This window comes from Periophthalmus magnuspinnatus, chromosome 22 (assembly GCF_009829125.3).
Source record: "Periophthalmus magnuspinnatus isolate fPerMag1 chromosome 22, fPerMag1.2.pri, whole genome shotgun sequence".
In the NCBI taxonomy this organism is placed as follows: Eukaryota; Metazoa; Chordata; class Actinopteri; order Gobiiformes; family Gobiidae; genus Periophthalmus; species Periophthalmus magnuspinnatus.
This window is the reverse complement of record NC_047147.1, coordinates 9,825,421-9,850,212: the sequence shown is the minus strand read 5'-3', so window position 1 is coordinate 9,850,212 and position 24,792 is coordinate 9,825,421. Positions and strand designations below refer to the sequence as shown.

At 41.1% G+C, this 24,792-nt stretch overlaps 3 protein-coding genes across 5 annotated transcripts; 1 reads left to right on the top strand and 2 right to left on the bottom strand.

Annotated features, from left to right (window-relative positions):
• The first annotated feature begins 602 nt into the window (after positions 1–602).
• On the top strand, positions 603–9,652 carry rab3gap2 (RAB3 GTPase activating protein subunit 2 (non-catalytic)). Of its 2 annotated transcripts, none has more exons than XM_033988839.2 (35): positions 603–988; positions 1,241–1,326; positions 1,406–1,523; positions 1,710–1,791; positions 1,864–1,911; positions 1,988–2,063; positions 2,147–2,248; positions 2,329–2,428; positions 2,776–2,874; positions 2,988–3,136; positions 3,246–3,325; positions 3,466–3,564; positions 3,651–3,790; positions 4,180–4,372; positions 4,458–4,601; positions 4,677–4,759; positions 4,830–4,894; positions 4,973–5,063; positions 5,144–5,265; positions 5,337–5,550; positions 5,634–5,731; positions 5,822–5,930; positions 6,032–6,192; positions 6,256–6,430; positions 6,534–6,674; positions 6,777–6,883; positions 7,005–7,071; positions 7,148–7,218; positions 7,296–7,331; positions 7,404–7,478; positions 7,815–8,030; positions 8,110–8,199; positions 8,310–8,531; positions 8,674–8,838; positions 8,915–9,652. In XM_033988839.2, the coding sequence occupies exons 1-35, from the start codon at positions 880–882 to the stop codon at positions 9,065–9,067; spliced, it is 4,086 nt and encodes a 1,361-aa protein (XP_033844730.1). In that variant the 5' UTR covers positions 603–879; the 3' UTR covers positions 9,068–9,652. The 2 variants fall into 2 exon arrangements, with proteins under 2 accessions (XP_033844730.1, XP_055087213.1); XM_055231238.1 differs by having other exon boundaries at positions 7,404–7,532.
• Positions 9,514–16,011, bottom strand: iars2 (isoleucyl-tRNA synthetase 2, mitochondrial). 2 transcript variants are annotated; one of them, XM_055231240.1, is made up of 24 exons: positions 15,606–16,011; positions 15,406–15,528; positions 15,176–15,329; positions 14,954–15,102; positions 14,831–14,880; positions 14,641–14,750; positions 14,466–14,553; positions 14,236–14,351; positions 13,988–14,157; positions 13,813–13,903; positions 13,582–13,733; positions 13,020–13,180; positions 12,845–12,947; positions 12,667–12,760; positions 12,431–12,511; positions 11,869–11,977; positions 11,673–11,775; positions 11,475–11,597; positions 11,253–11,384; positions 11,042–11,148; positions 10,827–10,972; positions 10,558–10,748; positions 10,341–10,485; positions 9,514–10,256 (listed from the first exon to the last, which is right to left on the bottom strand). In XM_055231240.1, the coding sequence occupies exons 1-24, from the start codon at positions 15,870–15,872 to the stop codon at positions 10,111–10,113; spliced, it is 3,111 nt and encodes a 1,036-aa protein (XP_055087215.1). In that variant the 5' UTR covers positions 15,873–16,011; the 3' UTR covers positions 9,514–10,110. The 2 variants fall into 2 exon arrangements, with proteins under 2 accessions (XP_055087215.1, XP_033844732.1); XM_033988841.2 differs by lacking the exon at positions 12,431–12,511.
• A 2,172-nt stretch (positions 16,012–18,183) lies between these two features.
• On the bottom strand, positions 18,184–24,765 carry qrsl1 (glutaminyl-tRNA amidotransferase subunit QRSL1). Its single transcript, XM_033987853.2, has 11 exons — positions 24,626–24,765; positions 24,332–24,491; positions 24,161–24,259; positions 23,950–24,046; positions 23,696–23,857; positions 23,122–23,297; positions 22,753–22,865; positions 22,468–22,660; positions 22,090–22,207; positions 20,087–20,292; positions 18,184–19,691 (listed from the first exon to the last, which is right to left on the bottom strand). Exons 1-11 carry the CDS (start codon positions 24,647–24,649, stop codon positions 19,450–19,452), a joined length of 1,590 nt encoding a protein of 529 aa, XP_033843744.1. The 5' UTR covers positions 24,650–24,765; the 3' UTR covers positions 18,184–19,449.
• Positions 24,766–24,792: the final 27 nt, after the last annotated feature.

The window sequence follows — 24,792 nt, the reverse complement described above, 5'->3', positions numbered from 1 at the left end:
ACAGGGAATGATGTGGGATTGTTAGTAAAAATGCAGGAAGTTTTGCCAAACTAAATAAATAAATAGTCTAAATGAATAAATAGAATTTGGAAAGAAGCATCACAAACTGAATACTAAATAACAACACATTACATACAAATCAGCCTTATGATGTCCACAGTGCCACTGGTATTAGGCTAAAATGCATTGACATTTTCAGTAGACTTATGACTTCTAACTTATATTTCAGACAAGATGTCTAAATGTTTAACTATAGTGAGTGATACTTTCTGACATGCACTATGTTACAAGCATATTTAAAAGGAGACAATAGAACTTTCCACAGAAAAGTAGAAGTATAAAGAGGGAGTAACCCAAATCCATGGAGTAGCCCTAAAGCAACCAGTCATTGCACCATAGTGCTCTGCTGCCCCCTTGTGTTTTTAAAGCGACAGTATGTTAAATAAATAATATAGGACCGATGGTGGATTTATATAGTAGTAGGCTTACTATTTTTTCTTCATGGACATCGGACCCACGTAAGATATAGCCTGTTTTGTGTAAACTGAAATGTTCCAAATATTCACAATTTTATTTTGAAAGAACCAACCATATCGGTGGCCGGAAGTGACCTGTGTTATTATGCTAGCGATGTGTCATCTGCAGAGCAGAAGCTGCAAATATCGGAAAATATTAAAGTACATCTCGTTTGTCGATTAGAATCAAGCCTCCCTTTAAAGTAAAGTGAAAATACTATTTTAGACTGGATGTCTGTCCCGCGGGGAGACGTTTAAAAAAGAACCATATTGACAAGATAATCTTGGACAACTGGGTTAGCCTTAGCCACCAGGCTAATTGGGCTCAACCTTTCTCCCTCGGTCCTAACGGGACGGAAGAGAAATGTCTTGTAGCTTATTGGAGTTTTGTCGGCTCCAGGAGCTGAAAACTGTGCGGGACTTTTTGTTCCAAAGCCAGAAGACTGAGGTCGAGGAGGACAAAGCTCAAACAGGTAAGAAGTCCAAGTACAAATCTTGACTCGTTGTGAATTTTGCTTTGAAAACTTGTTATATAATATCTCGAGAAAAAGTGCGAAAAGGTAAGAGTGAAGGTCCCTGACAGTGGGCTAATGTGGTGACTCATCCCAAGTGGAGAAAGATAGGCTAAGTTTGTAAAGGGCGGCTGAAATAAACTAGGATTAGCCTCTTCCATTATTTGTTATGGTATATTGATTACAATAAGCGTCTATGATCTTTATGGACAGATGAGTTGACTTGGGACACCTCTGATTGGGAGTCTGCGTGGGACAATGATGGCAAAGAGGAGAATGCAGCAACACCCACTTCTACAGTATTTTTTCTCGTCTTCGTATGCATTTCAGCTTCAGCATTATTAAAGGCACCTACTGTAAAGATTTTGTTTTTATCAGGCAGAGGAGACTGTGGGGCAAACTGCTCCTGGCTGGCTACAGGACTGTGTTGTGGCTCTGTCACCCTGCTCGGATTTGCTGGTTGTGGCTCGTGAACAGAAGGCCATCTTCCTTTCAGGTGGTATATTCTCAGATAGTGATAATAAATACATCCATAAGAAGTATATAGTATATGGTATGTATGTAGGGGTGTGTGTGTGTGTGTGTGTGTGTGTAAGTATATAGTATATGGTATGTGTGTGTGTGTGTGTTTGTTTGTTTGTTTGTTTGTTTGTAGAATGTAAGTAATGACTCTGTCTTATAGCCAAGTGGCGCACAGATGACAGTGGCCGAGAGGAGATGACCCTGGCTGTATCCTGGTCTGGAACTCTTAGTAGTGAAGAAGGGTATGGGGGGAAAAAAGCTAATTGATGGATGAATACAAGAAACAGATGTATTAACTAATTGTATTTTGACAGAGAGTCTGTGAGCAGTGCCATTTGTATACCTCTGGCCAGTCAAAAAAGGTAGTCATGTTGTTGGGGTTGTGGTTATATAGTATGTACACAGAGATTTAGCATTAATTTTACTGTCTTTGTGAAGGAGCTCCACGGGGCGTCCTGACTGGACATGTGTGGTTGTGGGCTTTTCCTCTGGCTATATCCGCTTCTACACTGAGGTACATTAGTTCTTTTGCATGTTCCAATATCAAACACTTTGTCTTTTTCCATAAAAAATAAAATCAAAATGCTGTTCTTTCAGCATGGGGTTCTTCTGTTGGCTCAGCTGCTGCACGAGGACCCTGCGATAAAGCTTAAGTGCCGCACATATGAGATCCCTCGTCATCCCGGAGTAACAGAGCAGGTAACACAACCTCCTCTCTACTGTCAGCCCAGTCTGTTTAAATAACCTCACTGTGACAATATTGATTTGTTTTGCTCCAGCATGAGGAGCTGAGTATCCTCTATCCTGTTGCTCTGGTCACCATCGATGGCTTCAGCCTCTTTCAGTCTCTGCGAGCCTGCAGGAACCAGGTGGCGAGAGGTAGTGGTTTTGAGCATTTGTGTTTATAAACCTGCATTTCGACACAGTAAGCGACTTGTTATACACAATGTGTAAAGATAACATATTATGTTTACTGTTTACATGGTGTATGGATAGACATTGCAACAAAGCATTCAGGTATTTAAATGCATGTATTTATTGAGATCTTCTTCGGCACAAATTGCAATCTTAATAGCTATAAATGCTCATCTAGTAGTGATAGATTTTTTTAGTTAAAGCCTAGCCCAACCTATCGCTTTGGGGTAGAGAAACACAATAGCTATATATATTTTACACAGTCTTTTACACATTTAAAATTAGATTATTTTCTCTCCATTCATTTTCAGCTACTGCAGCAGGTAATGACGTTATTCAGCCCCCTCCTCTGGCTTATAAAAAGTGGGGTCTGCAGGAGATGGACAACATTGTGGATCACTGCAGTGTAGGTAAGTGATATAGATATGAAATACATACAGGAGTCACTATATTGTTCTTCAGTATGAGTAATAATTACTTGATTCTTGTGTTGTGGTCATAGTATAATCATTTATCTTTCCAGGTGTGATGGCGACATCTGTTTTTGACCAAATGAAGAATGCCTCTACTCTTGGAGGCTTCAATGCTTCAATTAAAGGCAGCCCTCCTGCCATGTCTCAGTACGTGACTGTGGGGAGTGGACCATACACAGGCTTCTTCTATGCAGTAGATGTAAGATTATAACATACTATAACCACTGATATATATATAATACTAAAATCACTTTAATATAATACAGATCAATCATAAGTGATTTTATATTTTCCATTTATGTCTGTAGGGCAACTCACAGCCTCTTTTGTCTCATGTGGCTATGGCTGTGGCTAGCAAACTTACATCAGCTCTTTTTAATGCAGCCAGGTATTTCATTTTTTAAGTTAAGAAACTGTTAAATTAATGTCTGAACACGTATAGTTCACAAAGATATAGTGAAAGTTATTATAGTGAAAGTTGTAGTGAAAGAAGCCTGACCTTTGCTTTGTTTTATGGTTGAACTTCAGTGGGTGGTTAGGTTGGAATAAGAATAAAAACAAAGCTGAAGAAGAAGTTGCTCAAAAACAAAAACCTAAAGTAGAACCTGCTACACCCCTTCCCATCAGGTAGTGTTTTTATCAATTTTATGTGATATGTTATATATGTGGACTCATTTTGCCATAGACTTTCACTAATATTTGGTCTCTCTAAGGTTTGGTCTCCCTGACTCTCGGCGCCATGGGGAGTCCATTTGCCTTTCCCCTTGCAACACGTTGGCCGGAGTGACTGATGATTTTGGTCGAGTTACTCTGTTAGACCTGGCCAGAGGAATTGCTATCCGAATGTGGAAAGGTGTGTACAGTTTACTGTTTTTAGTCTTAAAAGCTCTTTACGTGACTTTGTGTTGTAAAAAAAACATAGCTGGTTTGCAGTCCAGAGTGCAGAGATATGCATCACCTTCCTAGTACATTCCTAGCAAGCACCCTTCAATCCCTTCAATACTTTCATAGGATACTAAGAACAACTACCATGCTAACGGTGCACCAGTATTACTTTCTGGGTCACTGACAATAAAAATGTTTTATAATTAGATGCAGCACACAGCTATCTCAGTTTAACCCTCAGAGCTGCTTTTACAATATATCTGTAATGGGGCAAAATATGAAGAAAAAGTGTAGTGTATAGTGAGTCCCTTTAATTACGTTTTTTCATTGATGCTTGGTATGTAATCTGTAATACAGGTTATCGAGATGCACAGTTGGGTTGGATGCAGATTGCAGAGGAACGAGGTATTCGGGAAGCCTCCTCTGCTCGCACCCCCAAGAGACATGCCCTGTTCTTAGTCATTTATGCCCCAAGAAGAGGAATCCTGGAGGTCTGGGCAATGCAGCGTGGACCAAGAGTTGGAGCATTTAATGTGGGAAAACACTGCAGGTATTTGCTATTCTCAGTGATTTATCAAAAATAAATATACATAATTTGCACGCTAAAAAGTGTGTAATTGTGGTGTTATTGGTAGATTACTTTATGCTGGCTATCGTCTGATGGGCGTGAACAGTGTGACCAGTCAGGGTTGGCAGCTCCACACGCAGCAGGTCTGTCTCCTGGACCCCACCAACGGAGCACTGAGGACTGTCAACATTCCTTTCCACTTGGCTCTCAGGTCAGTTCCCATGACGATATGCAAATCAATTAAGTATGGGTGATCCTCAAAGTTATTGATTTTTTTCTACCTTAGTGACAAGAAGAGTGAACGGGCCAAAGATATGCACCTTTTAAAGAAATTTACCACTTTGCTTAAGAGCAGAGATCTGGAACCTGGTGAGATTTAACTGCACTGTAAAGAGTGTTTTTTGTGAGAGTTTGTAAAATGTTCATGTTTTATTTGTAGATATTTTGGAGAGTGAAGCTGAAAGTTTGCTGCTTGATATTAAGCACCCTGCCATTAAAAAACAGGTAAACGATTAGATAGCTGTATAAATGCATAGGTGTTCATATAAAAATGACATGTTAATGGCCTGTGTATTCTTTTAGGCTTTAGAGACTCTGCTGTCCCACAGGAGTGCCCCTGTTTCGTGCCTTGCTAACATCACTAGCACCTTACACGAAAGTTTCAAAAACCAAGGTGGGGTTTAAGTAATAATGACATTTTTTCTTATCTTGTTTTTAATTCCATTATATCTGTTTTGTCTTGCTTTTCTTCAGATCCAGATCAAGTTGATGAAACATTACTCCAGTTTTGCTCTTCACAGTTAAAACTGCTGAGACTTTTTTGTGACATTCAAGACTTAAACTCCTGCACAGACTCTACAGAATTCTCCCCAGAAGTAAACAACTAAATCCTATTAATTTTAATTCTGTGTCTATGTTAGTTTGACATGTTTTGTATTTTCTTCAGACTGATTCTCTTGAGGGCATCAAAGCCGACCTGTCCCGCGTGAGCCTGATTTTGCAGCGCTATTCTCAGCTCCACACCAAACCCAGTGTTACATTTGCTCAGGACTCCCCAGACCTGCCCATGACAGTGCAGGCCTTTCTCTCACACATGGAGTGCACAGAGGAGGGTGCACTGATGGTCAACTGCAAAGAGGAGACTGAATGGAACCGGCTAGGTACATCACTTGATATGTTAATTGGAGATGTACTAGCTGTATTGCACTGTATGTGTTATTATCGTTTCATAATATCTGTGCAGGCAATTTCTTCTTTTGGAGCTCACTTTGTGGGAAAAATTCAATACATAAAGTTTGTGAAACACTAGAGCAGGCTGGGATCACTCCACAACAGTTATTGGTATGTGACATTATGCTAGTATATGATTAACCTGTTTGATGTTGTCTTAGCAGTGCATTTATATGTTAATGTGTGATGTGTTTTTCTTAGTCTCTGTTGCTGAGCATGTGGTTGCTGAGGGAGAAGGAGATACTTCAGAAACCTGAGGAGATGGTTCAAAATCTACACACTTTACTTGTAACACTCAGCAATATGAAGGGTTTTTATCATTAAGTCATATTAAATATCATTCACTATTTAAAGATTTACATAGAATCACTATTCTGTTGATGAATATCAATATTATTGATTGCTCAATAGGTGCAGTTGAGGAAACATGGGACACACAATCTATCTCCCCCTGGTGGCAGCAGGTCCGCAACACTTGTGTCCAGTCCCATAATGCAGCAGCTGCTCTTTTGGCTGCATTTGTGGCCCATCGTGCTGCTAAGGCCAGTATAACAAGCAGAGCTGATATCAAGGTAAGATATCACCCAGATGTACTGAATTAAAAGGAAAATATTGTGACTGTGTTTTGCTGACAGTTGCAGGCGGAGTGGGAAGCCGTGTCTCTGGAGCTGGAGCAATGGGCGGTGTGTGTGCGTCAGCTCGAGGATGTGCTGGTGCTGCAGACTCTGCTGCTCCTGCCTCCTCCTCAGGGAACCACAGGGAGCGCTGTAACCCAGTGCTCTATTAAAACACTCTTAGAAGGAGGCGCTGGTGAGGTCTACAAAAGCTTCAAATATATTTTGAACATTTTACCAGTTATACTACACACTAAATGTGTTATTTATCTCTCTCTCTCTTATTTATATACATACAGGTGGAGTTGCAGACAGTGTCTCAAAGTGGGTATTTAGACACAACTTAGCCCCCGAGCAACTAATGGAAATCCTTGATATAAAAGACAAAGAGACTGAACAAGAAACGGATGAAAACAAAAGTCAAGGTGACAAAGGTGAAGGTTAGTAACAACATGAGCAGTTTGACACTGCCACATGCATGGAGAAATGATTACAACTTAAATGTGACTGCAGTTAAAATACATGGATATGTTCTCTTTTAGAGCTGTTAGTTGCATTGTGTAAGCGCTTTCCAAACTCCCTCGCTCCAGACCTGCTCTTCGCTCACTGTTGTTGGGAATATGTGGTGCAGTGGAATAAGGACCCAGAGGTGCAACAATCATACATCAACAATCCTCTACTAATTTTTTTGTTTTGTTTTTTTTGTTAAGGTTCTCATTTCAATTCTGTTTCAAAACTTAAACCAACATCACAAATCTGACACTTTACAGGAGGGACGTTATTTGTCTTGGGCTGTTGAACACCTAAAGCTGATCTCCAATGCACATATTCAACTAGGTATCTGTAATTTCTCCTGTTTTATTCATAATAACATTCAACTACACCCTCAAACCATTTTCTTTTATATTTCTAGGTATTTCATTAATGATGTGGAGTACATTTATTGTCAAGCGGTTTTCTTCAACTGCCTTTCTTATGGAGAAAGTATGCTATGAGCATTCATTATCTAATGAAGATTTCATTTAATTCAAACCCAAATTATGCCATCTTTTTTCTTGTAGGTTGGAAAAGCACCCAAAGACCGGTTATGTCGGCGGGTATTTGTCTCTCTTTACACCTGAGAATGTTTTATTTTTAGATTATTTGTCATGACAAATGTCTGTGTTCAGGATGTGGGGATGGGAGACAAAGCAGTGACATCTTTCCTTGGCAGTTGTGTCCAGTTGCTGCAGATCCTGATGGAGGTGACTGGACAATTGGTTAAGAATGAATACCATTTGTCATTTTTAAAATACTTTGTAAGTAATTGTACTCCGAGACTTAGCATGGAGACTGGGCAGTGCCTGAATTTGAATGCAGCATGGCCAGCCCAAGCAGTTTTGGAAAATATAATTATTGTGGTTTGAATATTAATATTGTATTTTAACTAACATCTCTAATCAATACTCAGAATTGGGGATATTTTTGGCTGTTATTGTACTTTCAGAACTTGTGAAATTGAAATGTCTGGAGTGTTTTAGTTTAATTTAATCAAAGAAAGTGACAAAGCGTCTTCTTAAGTTTTGTGTATCTGTTTGCAGGCTGACTCTGCAGTGGAGGAGATTGCAGCTCCTGAGTTTTCTGTGGAGGAGGTGTGGAGTGGAGCTGAGGGTCCAGCCTCCATTGCAGAGCTGGCCTTGGAGCAGAGGGGAGTCCACTACCCCCTGGTTCAGCATCACTGTCTGCTGGCCTCTCTGCTGCACACGGCTATGACCTTCAGTATGAAAGTCAAACCACTCAGTTTGTTTGACAGCAAGGTAGACATCTTTCTGTATTAACATCCCAAAATAAACACCACAGCATGAGTGAATATTAATGCATGTGGCGTCTTTATAGGGTAAGAATGCTTTCTTCAGAGATCTAACAACCATCCAGCTGATGCCCAACGGAGATATGGATCCTGCAATTGTCTCGCTGCGTCAAGATGTAAGACCAATTTTACAAATAAATAAATTTAATAATTGCAGATAATAGTAGTGGAAGTAGAAGTATTTATTGCCATTCTGTGGAAAATGTTTTGTTTTTTCTTGTAACAGTTCCTTCTGCGAGTATTGACCAGCTGGGTACAGGCTATCGATACCCCATCCTCCTCCTCAGACTCTGGCCCCTCCCCTCTTCCATCCAATGGGCCAATGGCTGACTGGTGGCCCTCACTGTGTCTAGACCTGGGCTCTCTGCTGCAGGTCAACCCAGACATCCTACGGCGCCATCATGTGTATGAACTCTACAATCAGGGTCTAGACCTCAGAGCTGAACGGGTACAGAAAAATAAATATGATTTATGTGTTTCTTGCCCATTTTTTATATAGCTACTTAATACTATTGTGTAATGAAAAGCTGGCAAGTAAGGGTTTTGTTTTTAACCCAGCAGTATGTTTAACATTTGCTGCGTCTTCTCAGGTGATGTTGGAGGTGGAAGATAAAGACGTGCTGGGCTCTCAATTGTTGGTTCTGACTGGACAGAGACTGAGCTATTCTCTGCTGCACAGTCAGAGTCAAACACAGCCTGCCATGGAGCTGCTGGCCCGCCTGCCTCCCACCCTCTGCACATGGCTCAAAGCTATGGTGAGTCTTGTTTAGGTGAATAGTTGTATCTAATACAGTTAATGTTCTTATAGGTGATGATTTATTTATTGTTCAGGACCCCAGTGAGCTGCGTTGTCCCGCTGTGCCCTTGTCTCAGACCGGCAGGCTGATCAGTCGCTTGACTGAGATCCTCCCAGAGAACCACGCTCAGTACAGCCTTGCCCTGCACCTTCTGGAGGCTGTGGAGGCTCTGTCCATTAATGATTGACCCAAGACAAACATTAGAACCACAATATAAAGTTGTTTTATAAAAGATCTGGAGACTGGGCAACATCCTCTGTATCATGTTTAAATTGTTGCTATTTGAATTGTGTTAACACATGGAATGTGGACCTGTGTTACCAGCCAGGTGTTCAGTTTTCATGTTGCATATCTGTAAACCTTTGCAAACATTCAAATGGTCTTTTACTGTTATTTTTGTGTTATGTTCAAAACTTTCTGCAATACAGAAAACAAAACATCAGTGTCTGGCTGGTAATAATGGAAACAGCTTTTAACCCTTTTAATGTCAATTTTGTGCATGTATAAAAGGTAACACTTGTGTTGGGTTTTTCCATGTACGTATCTTCTAAATTTCTTGCTCACTACTTTAACTCTTGAGTGCCATATGTTTCATTTATCTCTTTGCTCTTGACTGGTGTAAGGACAGATGTATTATAAAAAAAACATATTTTTATTTATATATGCAGACAGTTCTGTACTAGCTGTGCCTGTACATCCCTCTATTCTGTAGTTTAACATGCATCTTCTCACACAAGGCTAATCAGTGCAGAATAAAGAGGTTTCTCAAAAACATGTATTCATTTCTTCCATACACCATAAACAATTTCACTTTCCAGCTCTATCTTGAAGACCTCTGTATCAATCAATGCCTTTCTCATTACAATTATAACAAAAAGAATAGGGCTTGCTCTTTACCAACCCACATTCAAAAGATATCACCAACATTTTTTTGAACATATTTTACAAATAGCTCACTACTGGAGTCACACAGTGACATTTATAAAATTGATAAATGTTCCTTCAGACTTTAATTTATACTGCCTAAACAAATAAAGGCACCTCCTTTTGACCAAACCTAAAGCCTCTAATAATTTCAGTGAGGGACTATTTGGAGAGTTCTTGGGCTATAAAGTGTGTATGCCAGACTCATAATCTTGCAAATAGTGTTTCTGGTTAAATCACAAAATAATTGGACTTATTTCTCCCAATATACCTGTATGTGAGTTTTGTTTAGCTGGGGTCAAGAGGTCACTGAGTTTGTGACAGGACAGTCTGGCAGCGGGGGCATAGACAGTCTGTAGTATCTGAGGTGAAGCGCCTGCACCTCGGGCAGCGGGCAGCGGAGGAGGGCACCACGGCAATACTGTAAGGACTGTCTTCACGGATCATTCCGCCTACAAATAAACATCAATTAATGCTAAGATCAAGTCCATACTGCCTATAATATTAATAAGAACATTAAAAAGTAAGACCCTTACCCTCCAGGTTAATGAGAAATGTCCCATGACACCGCAAAGCATCAGAAGGCAGGTCCCGGGGCAGCTCACTGGTGAGGTTTACTTTAGCACACATCATCAGTTCAGCTAGCTGAGAGGTGGTGGAGATCGGCTCCTCTTGTAGAGACTTGAGTGTGAAACAGGAGATTATTCATTCATAAATGGACTGTTTAAAAAAACAGTCACACATATCGCTTACCTCCATGAGCTCAAACATCAGGCCCGGCCCTATGGCTATTGTGAGGTCGTACTGAGCAGCATTTTTCCCTGGAATCGTCGAGAGGAAAGAGTCTCGAATAGCACAAGCTCCTTCCACTGCCTCCTCCAGTCCAGGCCGCTTCCACACAGAACTGCTCTTGATCCAACCACTTTTAAACACAGTCTCTCCTTCTGTAAAAAATAAATGATTGTATTTAAATGTTATCTTGAACAAGCAGAGTCATGCAGTACCACTTAGGGAACATGTACCGTCATGTCCAGGTGCATGGAGATACACCTCTTCTGCCAGGTGTGGGAGGATGGGGGCTATAGATCTGGTCACACCATCTAAAATTTCCTCTAAAGCCGTTTGACATGACCTTCTTCCCAAAGAGTCTTCTGGGTCACAGTAAAGCCTAAAAACGGTTTAGTGAATTACAAAAGTACCAATACACAATATTTGTACTGTCAGTGCATTGCAATACCTGTCTTTAATTATGCTAAAATAAAAATTAGAGAGGTCTCTGCTGATAAAAGCTTGGAGGAGACGTATGACACGACCCGCATCAAATTCACTATAGGCATCAGTCACCTGAACAAACAAACAAATGCACATATTTTTTTGACATTTCCCATAACAAGAGAAAAGTTGTGTTTGTAAAAATATGATCACTTTTTTGTCAAAATGTGTCACACCTTGATGCTGTAGTCCCGCACCAGGTGGAGCATATACTGATCTATGTAGTGCATCTCTTTGGGGTCCACAGCTTGAGTGCGTGGGTCAAAGCTGTATACGTTTCCAAGTAGAAACTTCAAAGTGTTCCTCAACTGCCATCAACATATTAGACAAATAGCTCAAATATAAAGGAATATAAAGACTAAACCATAAGAATAAACTATGTCATCATACTGTACTACCTTGTTGATGCTTTCTTTGGCTGAGTTAAGAGAACTGGGTCCTATTTGAACCTCAGAGAAGACATTGGACTCTGCAACCCACCATCGAAGAACATCAGCCCCATACGCAGGCATGCTGGGGTCCTGACCAAAAGATCATTAGATTAGAGCTTTGTGTTGAAATATATTAAAAGAACAAATATATAATTACAAGAATACCTTTCCTCCATTAATTACAGTGTCAGGGTCCACAACATTGCCCAAAGATTTTGACATCTTCTCTCCCTTCTCACTGACAGCAAAACCATGGACCACAAGAGACCTATGAATACACATAGCCCAAAGCATTGTACTATTGTACTGTAATCAATGCATTTTTATTAACTTCACATTATGATGGGGATATAATACTGACTTGTACGGTGCCTTGTTCCTCACAGCTACACTAGTTAGAAGTGAGGACTGGAACCATCCTCCAAGCTGGTCCTTCCCCTCTATGTACACATCCGCCCTGGAGTCAGACTCTAAACAAAATCAAAAATATAAAATGAAAAACATTTTATGCACATGGTTTAAACTAGCGAGGGAGAAAAGGGGGAAGAAAATAGGCCTCAGCTGTTAGTTAGTACAAAAATACATACATGAAGTAGTACAAGAGCAGTAATAAAAAGCTGAAAAAGCGCAGCATTTTCCACAAATAGGAAAACAGTGCAAGACAGTAAAATATAGATAAGGAACTCCAGCCATTTGTGCAAAGTGTATTTTATACAAAATATGTCTGTAGCATGCACATAACTGAACTGAACCAACTACAAATTCAAGTGTTTTGAAGGAGTATTCTGCTATATTTCTATGTTAGACATATCATGTTTTTGCACCTTTTCCCTACTGTCCAATGACAGTGTGGATAGAGCACAAGGGAAGACCTGAGTGAAAATAAAGAGTAAGGGGAGAAGACTAGCTCTTGTTTATTAAACCTGTGTTCAAAGGACTACGCAGTCGAGAAGAGAGCCAGCCCAGACGTGACTCTGGCTCCTCAGTCTCCTCCTCCATCTCTTCTAAAAATGACACAAAATAATAAAATGCGTGCACGATGGCATCACAAATGTGTCTAAAACTCTCTTGACATTTCATATACATCATGTGGAAAATATTCATAAATAATTAACAATTTAGCAAGCCATGTCAACGTAAATGGCCTAAGATGTTTAACCTTCTAGTACTGCAGCCCACGAGGCTCCACTGTCAAACCAGATGTCCAGCACATCCTCTCCACGTACATACTCAGACAGAGAACCAGCTTTGCTCTGAGAAAACACAAAAAAATAACAAAAATCTGGTAACAAACAAACATAGAAATTTAATATTGAACTTTAAAATTACTGACTGACCTTTTTCAGGACATTTGAAGGCAACAGTGTCTCAATGGGAAGTTCCCACCAACAGTCACTGCCTTTTTCCTTAAACAGTGATGCTATGTGAGATACAGTGTGTCTGCAAAAACAAGCAAATTTACAAGTTTGACGAAATGTGTCCTAGCAACAGGTGGGTCAAAAATGCATTTACTTGTTAATAAGAGGATCTCCGGTCTCTTTATGGTAGAAGACTGGGATAGGGACTCCCCAGCTCCTCTGTCGGGAGATGCACCAATATGTCCTTCTGTCCAACATGGCCATCATGCTGCCGCGGGCTGACTCGGGCAGGATACGCACCTTCTGAAGAACATCCTAAGAAAAGGAACATTTTATTGAAGATGACATGTTATGCTTTTTTCAGGTATTTAGTTTGGAACTATAAGTAAGTAGACCATTATTTTATATTTTGTAAACCACAATATTGGCTTAAATATAATCATAGAAACAGGTATATTGACTTCCTGTTCAAAACTGCAAATCTGATAGGCCTCCATTCTTCATAGTAGTAGTATTTTAAAAGTTTGGTTTATACATGTATGTTGTTTGTTCAGTAAAAACTTGAGTTGGATTTGTCTGCGAGTGAAGATAGGGGTAAGTGAGTAATCCTGTTTTGTATTGTGTATTCAAACATGTATGAGTCAATCAAAATAAAGGAATGAAAGTTTCATAAATTTAATTTTGCCTATATCACCTTTAACATACACTCACTTTACCTTTGCCTTGTCTTTGAGCGTTGCTGTGTTGATAAACCACTGTTTGCTGGGTCTGATCACGACAGGCTGTTTAGTCCTCCAGTCGTATGGATAGCTGTGTATGCACTGCTCCTCTTTGACGAGACTGCCACCCTCCTTCAGCATGGAGATCACTGATACAGAAGGAAGAGATAATTAACTCCATTAAACAAATACAGAGAAAAAACTGAGGCGATATAATCAAATTCTTACCTTTATTAGTTCCTTCGCTCATCACAGAAAGACTCTGCAGCTCAGAACCAGCCAGCTCAGTGAACTTCCCATCTTCATCCACTATACATTCCTAAACATCCACATAACATTTATGTAGAAAAATCACATCATCACAAAATGATACAATTAGTAAACAAAGTAAGCAAAGGCATACCACAGATAAGTTAAACTGTGAGGCCACACTGTAGTCCTCCATGCCATGAGCTGGAGCAGTGTGGACGAGTCCTGTCCCTTTGGCCATAGTCACATGATTGGCTGGCAGTAGAGGAACTTCTTTAGCTGAGATAGTGGGGTGTTCACAGACCCCCCCTTCGAGCTGGGAACCTGAGCAAAAACAGTCCCAACAGTATTGCTTAATTTGTTCAGGAACATTGTCTGATCCAGGACTTTTACAGGACTTACCTGTAAAAGTGGTAACTGTCTCCAGTCCTATGCCTAGAAGTGCTGACACATTGGCAAGACGCTCAGTGGCCAACAGGAGCAAATCACTATTATCTGCCCTTCTCACTACAGAATACCTACATGAGAAACAAGAACTTTTAACATATGGTTTCCAAATAAACCTATACCAATGATTCCAGTTTCATTTCATGTCCATAAAAATACAATCTCAGTTGACAATCTTAGCTTACTGGGCATTAGGCATGTAGCATATGGCCTGGTTAGCTGGAATGGTCCAAGGTTGGGTCGTCCACACCAACACAGAGACATTGTCCATGGCTGTTTAATGCAGACAGTTTGCATAGCAATTAGGCCATGTATCATGCACAATGTTTATAAGAATACTTATACAAAGATTAGTTTTACCTGCTTCTTTAGTGATACTTGGGGGTAACTTCACCACTGGAAACGTGGCATAGATAGCTCTACTTGCATGCTCAGGATTATACTCCAGCTCAGCTTCTGCTAAAGCCGTTCTACAGAATACGAGCACTGTAGTAACTATGATAATCCACAACAATAACAGTTTTCCAAATTGCTAAAATAGTAAAAGTACCTAGAAGAAGGAGACCAGAAAACTGGCTTATAGTCCTGGTATATGAGCCCCTGTAAATGCATATGATTGAGTGAATATTCCACTTAGATATACTTCAATGTAAAATAAATACTGACTCCTCACTTTACTGTGCATTTCCTGGAACACTTTGAGCTGAGCAGCCTCATAGGTGCCATCATAAGTGAAGTAGCACTGGTCCCAGTCAGCCATCACACCCCAACGTTGGAAGGCGGCTTTCTGTCGAGAGATGGCTTTCTCTGCAAACTCCCGAGCTGACAAAATAACAAGTACATAAGCAGATGTGCACAAAACTTACACTGTTGGTGTTTAGACTTTTATTTTTACCTTTCTGTCGAATCTGAAGGGGGGACAGACCACTAGTACTAAGCTCTCCTAGAGCCTTCAACTCAATGGGCAAACCATGGCAATCCCAACCAGGAATGTAGTGAACCTGTCGTCCCCTCAGCATCTCAAAGCGGTTACGGATGTCTTTAATGATCTGCATTAAACGACATTATAACATAAGTAATTTTAACTTACAATCATACATTTTGGTACTATTCAAAGCTTATTACTTTATTTAGTGCATGTCCAACATGAGGGTCCCCATTGGCATATGGAGGTCCATCATGAAGACAGAACTCTTTCTTGGCCTTCCTCTCTCTCTGCCAGGAGTACAACTCTGCAAACCCACAAGCCTAGAAACAGAGTCCAAGCTTACAAGTCCTGGTAACAAAACCCAGTTCGTATCATTGTCTTGTTGAGTCTATATTACCTGTTGGATCTCCACCTCTCTGTCCAGCAGTTTCTGTCCGACCAGCTTCATTGGAAAGTCCGTCCTGGGAAGAAGCACCGAGTCCCGATAGACGCCCTGCACAGAGGTAGGCTCTGCGGGCTGAGCGGAGCCTTCCCCGGCGCTAACTCCGTGACAGCGGCTGGAGCTGAGCGGCACAGCGCGGCGGAGGAGGCCGCCTCCTCCCTGTGACCTCCGGCTCCATCGCCCCAGCGTCTGGCTCACCACAGAAACCCGGCACAGCAGCATGTGCAGGCGGCAGGGCGCTGGGGCTGAAACACGACTCAAATAAAGCACTAATTTATCCCCTGAGGCAACGCGCACCTCAAACGTGTTTATATTCCGCCCTTCTACCTGCAATATGTTTCTTCCGGAAGAAAACCGTGCACAGGACAATTACGGGTAGCCACGACGACCAAAATACAAATGGCAAAATATGTGTAGTAAATGCAAATGGCCACACTGAGGAACTATTTCCCATTTACTACAAAATTTCGAGACATAAAAGCAATTTTAAAATTAATACAATTAATGCATTAATTAAAACTATCAAAATGAGTGTATCATTACTGAAGGGTAATTGTTTTTGTAGAATTATCTTGTATTACTTGATTACTCAGTTGGCCTTTTAGGTCTAGGCCTAATATATAGGTTAAAACTGTCAAAGGGCAATGGGTTTTTATCAGTGTTCTTTCTTACACTATTATTAGGAAAAGATACATTTTTGAGTAAAAAAATGCATGGCAATGGCGATAGATGCTCTGCCTGAATCCTTCCAAATTTCCGATAGTCCCTGAACGCAGCTGATTTTGAGCAGGTGGACCTAGGTGTCTCTAATGAGGTCACACGGAGTATAAAACCCACGTGTGTGTCTCCCGTTTCATACAGCGCAGTCACTTCCAAGTACTACAGGATTTTGTCGCGACAGAGCTGAAGGCAGACAATCCAACAAGATGAACAAGTTGTGCCTAGTTTTCTTGGGAGTCTTGGTATTTGCGCTCCATCTCGCATCACAGGTAAGTAAATACATTTTGGGGACTCGTGAGGCCTCAGAGACGACTTTGTGTGCTGTAGTTGACTTCTGTTACTTTTCAATAGGCTATAGCTGAATGACTACTAACTATGGCTGCTTATATATCATGTCTGTGATAACAGGTTCAGGCTCAGAACGCCACAGTGGCTCCCAAGAACGCAAACACGACCACGGTGGCTTTGGCCACAACAATGGGCCACCACAACACGACAGGGAACTCTACTCAGGACAAGAGCGCCGGGGGGAGGACGGAGGTGTGTGTGCTGCTGCTCCCGCTGGCTCTAGGGCTCCTTCACGGTTGGTCCTAAAAAGGCCAGCGGACTGGATCTTTGCACTGGACTCTCAACGCCAACAATGAGCTGGATATCGTTGCAAGTGTGCTTTTATAAGGTATTTGTATTGAATCCACGCTTTCCTGGAGTTTGAAGGAGCGCGTGAAGCCCAGTGCCCAGTTCCATCACGCGCATGAAGCCCGCGCGCCCCGCTGTGTCCCGCAGAAGCGGCTCTAGATGGACTACATTCCTATGCAGGAAATGATCGTGTCTGTAACACAGGCTACCATGTACCCACTGAAATGTATACTTGAGCCTAGGCTTTTAGCCCCAATGATTGTATGTTAAAGATTTTAAATTTTGTAATGGCTAAGATGAAAATGTACACTTATTTTGCTTTTTTGGAGCGAATTTTGTAAGTCCAATAAAGACGCAACTGTAAACCACTTGAACTTGTCCTAGTTGTCAGGTTTTGTCATGTGCTGCACTATAGCCAGAGCTTTCCTTATGCATTAACTATGGGCCTTTTAAAACTTTAGCCCTAGAAAATATTTGATACCGGTATTTAATTCTACAATAAATGCTTACGTAGGACTACGTGCAACAAACTAATTTCCTATAGGCGTAATTCACAATTATCTAACGTTGATGCCATGGAAACTTTTTTAAAATTGCTCAATTTCTATAAATGGTTGACTACTCCTTCAAAACTGCTTCTTACACTGCCACAACTGCTGCCATGGTAACAGTTGTCAGTAAACGGAAGGATGAGTGAAACCCCTAGCATTATTCATGAGTAGATCATGGTACAGGTCAACTGTTTTGTGGCTTCCCATCAAAGAAGCTGATGGTGTATGTGTAAAATTCACCTGTCCACCCCTACCAAAGCAAGTCCACTGTGGATCAACGGGAATTGTACCCAACCTGATCACATGACAATGCCTGTATTGTATAGCTGATCTTGTCTTTCACAAAAATAAATAGGATTAGGAGCAACCCTTTGTGAATGGGGTTCTCATCATCTTGGCCTGCTTTAGTCCTCCACACCTATACAGTTTTCAACACTTTCAGTCATTTCATCTGAAAAACAGGGCTTGGCAGTGGGCACATTCCTACAGGTGCTCCTTGAAACATGAGCATCAGTCGAGTGTGGTGGTCAAAGAGAAGAGGTCTGCTTTTGCTGACCACCAGAGTGTAACCACTTAAAACCCCCTTTTCCTGTCACCCTCCCCCTGATAAAATGAAACAAGAAACCCCATGTAGGTTAGGTTTATGTTATTTGGGAGAGGAGGTAGTGTAGGGTAAATAACAAAGAAATAAAAGGGGTGGGATTGAATCAGACAGGTGAAAGACATTCAGGACACAGATGACTTTGCATTCCACAAATTCTCCAAATGTTACACTACATTCACAACTGAAGACCGATGTTTGTATTCCCACAGATTAACTCAAAGAGCTATGAATAAGTAAAAAGCCATCTGGTAATGAGAGCAGATAGTTGCATCATCATGACTATGAGTTACCAGCAGGCCCAAAGCTACTCTTACATGTGCTGTAATCTATTCTATTTTACTGGGGGCATTACCTTGCCTGATCTGACAGTCAAGTATTGGACTGGACTACAGGGACAATAATGTGCACCGTAATCACAACAGCTTGAACCCAGCAGGAAAACTGGCTATTTGTTTAATAAATATAAAAACATAATAAAATATTGATATAGAATAGCCAAAATCACATTTTTTGTTGAGAGTTTTTTTTCTTGAATAGACTTATGCTTCCAATCTTTCTAAACAAGGAACAGTGGTATAGTCTTATTAGTGGATCTTTCAAACATGAACTGAAGCTTATGAGTTGACTCGAAACTCCAGGGTGGTTTTTTGTTCCTCTGGCCTTGACTTGCTGGGAATGTGTCAGATGTCACTGAATTGCTTTGATAAAATGCAGATCCATTCAAAGCATGTGCTCTTAAAATAAATAATCCTATAATGTCCACTAATACAATGTCTGTATTTAGACAAAACATTACTGTACTACAGGGGTGCCCAAACTCTTTTCACCAAGGGCCATATCTTGAAAAATATTCAACATGGAGGGCCACAGACCAGTGGTCAATACAGTGGATAATTCAGATGGGTGCATTTAACATACTTTAAATAAGGCTTGAAATATTATTATTAGGTCTGTATGACAATGCAATATGATGTTATTTAGGTTAAATTGGAAGGATTACTCAAATTTGCCATAAAAAGTACTGATTATGATCAATTAGGCCAGTTTTAGTGTGGACACCCCTGCTGTACTTTGCCTTTTTTGCTTTGTTGCCTCTGATTTCCTGTGACTGCCTTTTTTGCTTTGTTGCCTCTGATTTCCTGTGACTATACAGGGAAGTTTCATACCTTCACAAGGAACTGATAGTTGAAATTAAAGAAGGAAGCTGAAAAGGAAATGACATGTTAGCACTTTATTATTATGCGGTAGAGTGTAAATGTTACATAAAGAATAAACGTGATTCTGGGTTTTATGGACAGCCACTATAATATGTCTTATAACTTTGTACAGTATGTTCCCTTATCTTTAGGCATCGCTCACTGCCCTCAATGGGTTCTTCAAAGTCACTGATGGAGGGAAAAGCAACCCTCTGTTCGATCCATTGGGCAACAGACAGGAGCCTCTTGTCCTGAAGTGCTGGAGCGATGAGCTGAAGTCCAATGGGAAGGCCTCTCCTGGACAGAGCCGTTGGTATCGAAATAGCTGATAGACCTACACAGACAATACAACTAATGAGGAAAGCCTTTAAGGGTAGTTTGAATAGAGCATTAATTGTACTCCAAATCTGTACTTTGCAGTTTTGTTTAGTACTATTACTTTTAGCTGTTAATAATTGATAAGTGATTCCTGATTCTGTATTGGGCTTACAAGCTTGTCAACTCTCTCAAAAAGCTACAGTGTTGTAATTCATTCCACAACTGGGTGGTAAGATACTTCTTCAAACACAGCTGCTTTGAGGTAGACTGAAGGAAGGAAGTCTACCACCCTGCAACCATCAACAAATCCTGAGTCTCTCTACATTTTACATTTTTAAAGTATATAGTGAAAACCAACTACTTCAGTAAAATTACTTTCCACAATTGGCAGGGGTCATTCTGTTTGAATACCTGCCAAGTTGACAGGTTGAGTGAAGACATCTTCCTGTGAGCTGCGAGTTCGGTTATCTTCCTTTGTGAAATCAGAGTATCGAGTCGCATCTGACAGAGTGGTGGGAGTCAGCAGCACATCAACCCCAGAGTTAAAGACATGTTTAAAATCCTCTGTTATTAGACGTCTAACTTTCTGGGCCTTTAGGAAGTAATGCTCATAGCTCCTGGAAAAAAAAAAAAATAAATAATAATAATAATTATATATATATCCATCCATCCATCCATTTTCTTCCGCTTATCCGGGGCCGGGTCGCGGGGGCAGCAGTCTAAGCAGGGACTCCCAGACTTCCCTCACCCTGGACACGTCCTCCAGCTCCTCCGGTGGGACCCCAAGGCGTTCCCAGGCCAGCCGAGAGACATAGTCCCTCCAGCGTGTCCTGGGTCTTCCCCGGGGCCTCCTCCCGGTGGGACATGCCCAGAACACCTCCCTAGGGAGGCGTCCAGGAGGCATCCTGAGCAGATGCCCGAGCCACCTCAGCTGGTTCCTCTCAACGTGTAGGAGCAGCGGCTCTACTCCGAGCTCCTCCCGTGTGACCGAGCTCCTCACCCTATCCCTAAGGGTGCGCCCGGCCACTCTGCGGAGGAAGCCCATTTCAGCCGCTTGTATCTGCGATCTTGTCCTTTCGGTCATTACCCAAAGCTCATGACCATAGGTGAGGGTAGGAACGTAGATTGACCGGTAAATCGAGAGCTTCGCCTTCCGGCTCAGCTCCTTTTTTACCACAACGGACCGATACAGCGACCGCATCACTGCAGACGCTGCACCGATCCGCCTGTCAATCTCACGCTCCATCCTTCCCTCACTCGTGAACAAGACCCCGAGATACTTGAACTCCTCCACTTGGGGCAGAGACTCACCACCCACCCGGAGAGAGCAAACCACCTTTTTCCGGTCGAGAACCATGGCCTCGGATTTGGAGGAGCTGATTCTCATCCCAGCCGCTTCACACTCGGTTGCAAACCGCCCCAGTGCCTGCTGCAGGTCCTGGCTTGAAGAAGCCATCAGGACAACATCATCTGCAAACAGCAGAGATGAAATCCTGTGGTTCCCAAACCAGGCCCCCTCCGGCCCCTGGCTGCGCCTAGAAATTCTGTCCATAAATATAATGAACAGAACCGGTGACAAAGGGCAGCCCTGGCGGAGTCCAACATGCACTGGGAACAGGTCTGACTTACTGCCGGCAATGCGAACACAGCTCCTGCTCCGGTCATACAGGGACCGGACAGCCCTTAGCAAAGAGCCCCGGACCCCATACTCCCAGAGCACCCCCCAAAGGACACCACGAGGGACACGGTCGAATGCCTTCTCCAGATCCACAAAACACATGTGGACTGGTTGGGCATACTCCCATGAGCCCTCGAGGACCCGATGGAGAGTATAGAGCTGGTCCAGTGTTCCACGACCAGGACGAAAACCACACTGCTCCTCCTGAATCCGAGGTTCGACTATCGGTCGGATTCTCCTCTCCAGTACCCTGGAATAGACCTTACCGGGAAGGCTGAGGAGTGTGATTCCCCTGTAATTGGAACACACCCTCCGGTCCCCCTTCTTATACAGAGGGACCACCACCCCGGTCTGCCATTCCACAGGTACTGTCCCCGACCGCCACGCGATGTTGCAGAGACGTGTCAGCCAAGACAGTCCCACAACATCCAGAGACTTGAGGTACATAATATATATAATATATATAATATATATATATATATATATATATATATATATATATATATATATATATATATATATATATATATATATATATATATATAAAATATATATAATATATATATATATAATATATATATAATATATATATATATAATATATATATAATATATATATATATATATATAATATATATATATATATATATATATATATATATATATATATATATATATATATATAATATTCAGCTACAGCTATTATACAAAAACACTTTGATTTTCTCTGTCCTTACTGTTTAAGCAAGAAGTAGTTTCCAGACAGAATCCTTCCTCTCACTACATCATTGAAGCCCTCGTGTCGGGAGATGGCATACATGGTTTCAGTGGAGCTGTCCATTTCACTGCGATGTCCTAAGTACATTACACAAATTATCATCATCAATTCATAGTATAAGATCTTTTTGACTTGGAAGCATACCATATTTCAAAAGAATATGGACAAAATTTGTATTTGAGGTAAATATTTAATGGTTAATCATTGGAATATTCTACTCTGTTATTCTACTCTGTGTTTATTGAATCATAGCAGAACATCACAATGTGCTTCACATTATCTTTTTTATCATTAGCAAATAATAGAAGCTGCACCTGTAAATATAGAGTTTACATACCATATTCTAACCCATCAAAACGGGCCATGTTGGAGGCCACCTCAGTACAGCACAGGACGTGGTAACACACAATGGAGTATTGGGTGTGGGGGAGGGACACCAGCTCCACCCGGGCCCCGGCTCTCTCAAACATGTCTGCAACACGACTCCACTGCTCCACTGTCTCCATAGACAGGCCTGGAGCATGATATTCCTGACAGCACACAGCTCTTTGTTACTATAAATAGAGTTTATAATGGCCTTGTAACCTAATTTACAGTACAGTATCGGTGAATGTTGACTTACTTTAGGGATTCCCACACATAAGGCACTGACATCAACATCTTCAGGGATATGTGCAGATGATGACTGCGGCAGAATGGTGGTTGAGTCTTTTACATCAACACCTTGTAGAACATCTATGTGAAATACATAATATTTTGGTTGTCTTGTTGTTATCACGTGAAATGATTGGTGTAAGTCTAGTATACATGTTTTTGGTTCAATTACTAATGTGGTATATATATTTCCTTTAAGCCAAAGTTTGGAAGTATACATATAATACAAGTTCAGCTGAAATAAGTTTGTAGAAATTTGTCTTTGTCATTAGACACCTAGATACACATATACACATTTAAGGATTTCAATAGAAATATTTGATGCTGCAGTTCCTACCTAAGACCAAAGCTGCATCACCAACACTGCGAGTGATGATGCCTGGGACATCCAAAGAGTTGACAAGAGGAATAAGACCATGTCTGGACAATAAACCATAAGTCGGCTTCAGAGCCACAACACCACACAGTGCACCTGGGTTACGAGTGGAGCCTCCCGTGTCTGAACCAAGAGCTCTGCAAAAATAAATAAATAATAAAAATAAAGTAAAAATTAACTCAAATAATTTGAGGCAAACATTGAGTTAAAGGTGCATTATGTAACTTCACTCGTGGAAGATATGCTACCTGCAGTATGGCATTAAACTTCTCCATCTCCATTGAGACAAACAGGTAACACTAACAAGCCAAATTATATGTCAGATTTGGCTCACAGAAAAAATGCATGTTTTTCAAGGTATTTTTTAACACCTGTACTTGAATAATTGCAAGACAGATATGTTTAATGCCATACTGATACTATACTGTGGGCCTCTCCAGGCAACCCAATAACATTTCAATGGAGACAAGCAGGTGGCTTTCATTTGAAAAGTCATATCGTGCACCTTTAAGGAAGTATTTATTAGAGTCCTTACAGATAACTGGTGAGTGATGCTACAGCAGCTGCACTCCCACCTGAGCTCCCTCCAGTCACTACCCAGTCAGAGTTTGGGTCGAGACCTGTGTTTTCTCTGTATGGAGCAGCATAACTCCAGGGATTTCTCACTGGTCCAAATGCTCCATCTGTACTTCCCGATCTAAATTTAAATTATTAATTATTAAGCATAATACAATAATAACATAGCCAGAACACATTGATGTATCTTCAGATAAGACATAATACTTTTACCCCATAGCAAACTCATCCATGTTGGTTTTACCCAATAGGACAGCACCTTGGTCAAGCAACTTCTGCACAACAGTAGCATTGAATGGAGGAGTGTAGTCTGTACAAAAAAACAACAACACACAGTCTCTTATGTAAATTTGTGTTATTCATTACGTAGAACATTATGTGGAATTATGTAAACATTCTACAAAATTAGGGGGTAGATCCCAACCTTTGAGCATCCTGGAGGCACATGTTGTTTTGATATTCTGTGTGCTGAAGTTATCCTTGACTGCAAAAGGTATTCCATCTAACAAGCCTTTGGGAGAACCTGGATAATGCAAAATTCAAGTCTATATATCCAAAAGCATGTAAATATCCAATGAAAATACCAAGTTTATACCTTTCAGAAGTCTAGTTTCAGCTTCCTGCGCCTGTATCAAAGCTTGCTCCTCTGTCACTGAGATATAGGCATTTAAGTGTTGTGTTTTTTTTATTCGGTTCAGACATTTCCTACATAGATCAACAGGAGAGACTTTTCCCTCTCTAAGCGCTAAGGATGCCTGTGGAATAAAGTGTAAATGTATTAACATGAAACGCTATGACAAACACACAGGACTATAATCAGCAGTAGCTTTTACTACACTTGAATTACGCAGAACACTATATTTGAAAAAGAAATTATGTTCATACAAACCTCCTTTATTGTTAAGCTGAGCATAGTGAGAATATTTCATCGGATATTTCTTTATAATGTCATTAAAATATCAACAACCTTCGTTTGTGCCAGTATGTGCACTCCACGACGCTGCCATGTTTGTTTCCATTCCACTCACCAAACAACGTCTTCTCTGATTGGTTCGT

Coding starts and splice junctions, on each gene's coding strand:
- rab3gap2 (XM_055231238.1), top strand. CDS start 880: ATGTCTTGTAGCTTATTGGAGTTTTGTCGGCTCCAGGAGCTGAAAACT. Junction 3,565..3,650: donor GCTACACCCCTTCCCATCAG/GTAGTGTTTTTA, acceptor GGTCTCTCTAAG/GTTTGGTCTCCCTGACTCTC. Junction 8,200..8,309: donor TTGTCTCGCTGCGTCAAGAT/GTAAGACCAATT, acceptor TTCTTGTAACAG/TTCCTTCTGCGAGTATTGAC.
- iars2 (XM_055231240.1), bottom strand. CDS start 15,872: ATGCTGCTGTGCCGGGTTTCTGTGGTGAGCCAGACGCTGGGGCGATGG. Junction 12,761..12,844: donor CTTCAAATGTCCTGAAAAAG/GTCAGTCAGTAA, acceptor GTGTTTTCTCAG/AGCAAAGCTGGTTCTCTGTC. Junction 11,149..11,252: donor TGCGGGACTACAGCATCAAG/GTGTGACACATT, acceptor TTGTTTGTTCAG/GTGACTGATGCCTATAGTGA.
- qrsl1 (XM_033987853.2), bottom strand. CDS start 24,649: ATGCTCAGCTTAACAATAAAGGAG. Junction 23,858..23,949: donor ATGGATGAGTTTGCTATGGG/GTAAAAGTATTA, acceptor ATTTAAATTTAG/ATCGGGAAGTACAGATGGAG. Junction 20,293..22,089: donor AACTACTTCTTGCTTAAACA/GTAAGGACAGAG, acceptor TTTTTTTTCCAG/GAGCTATGAGCATTACTTCC.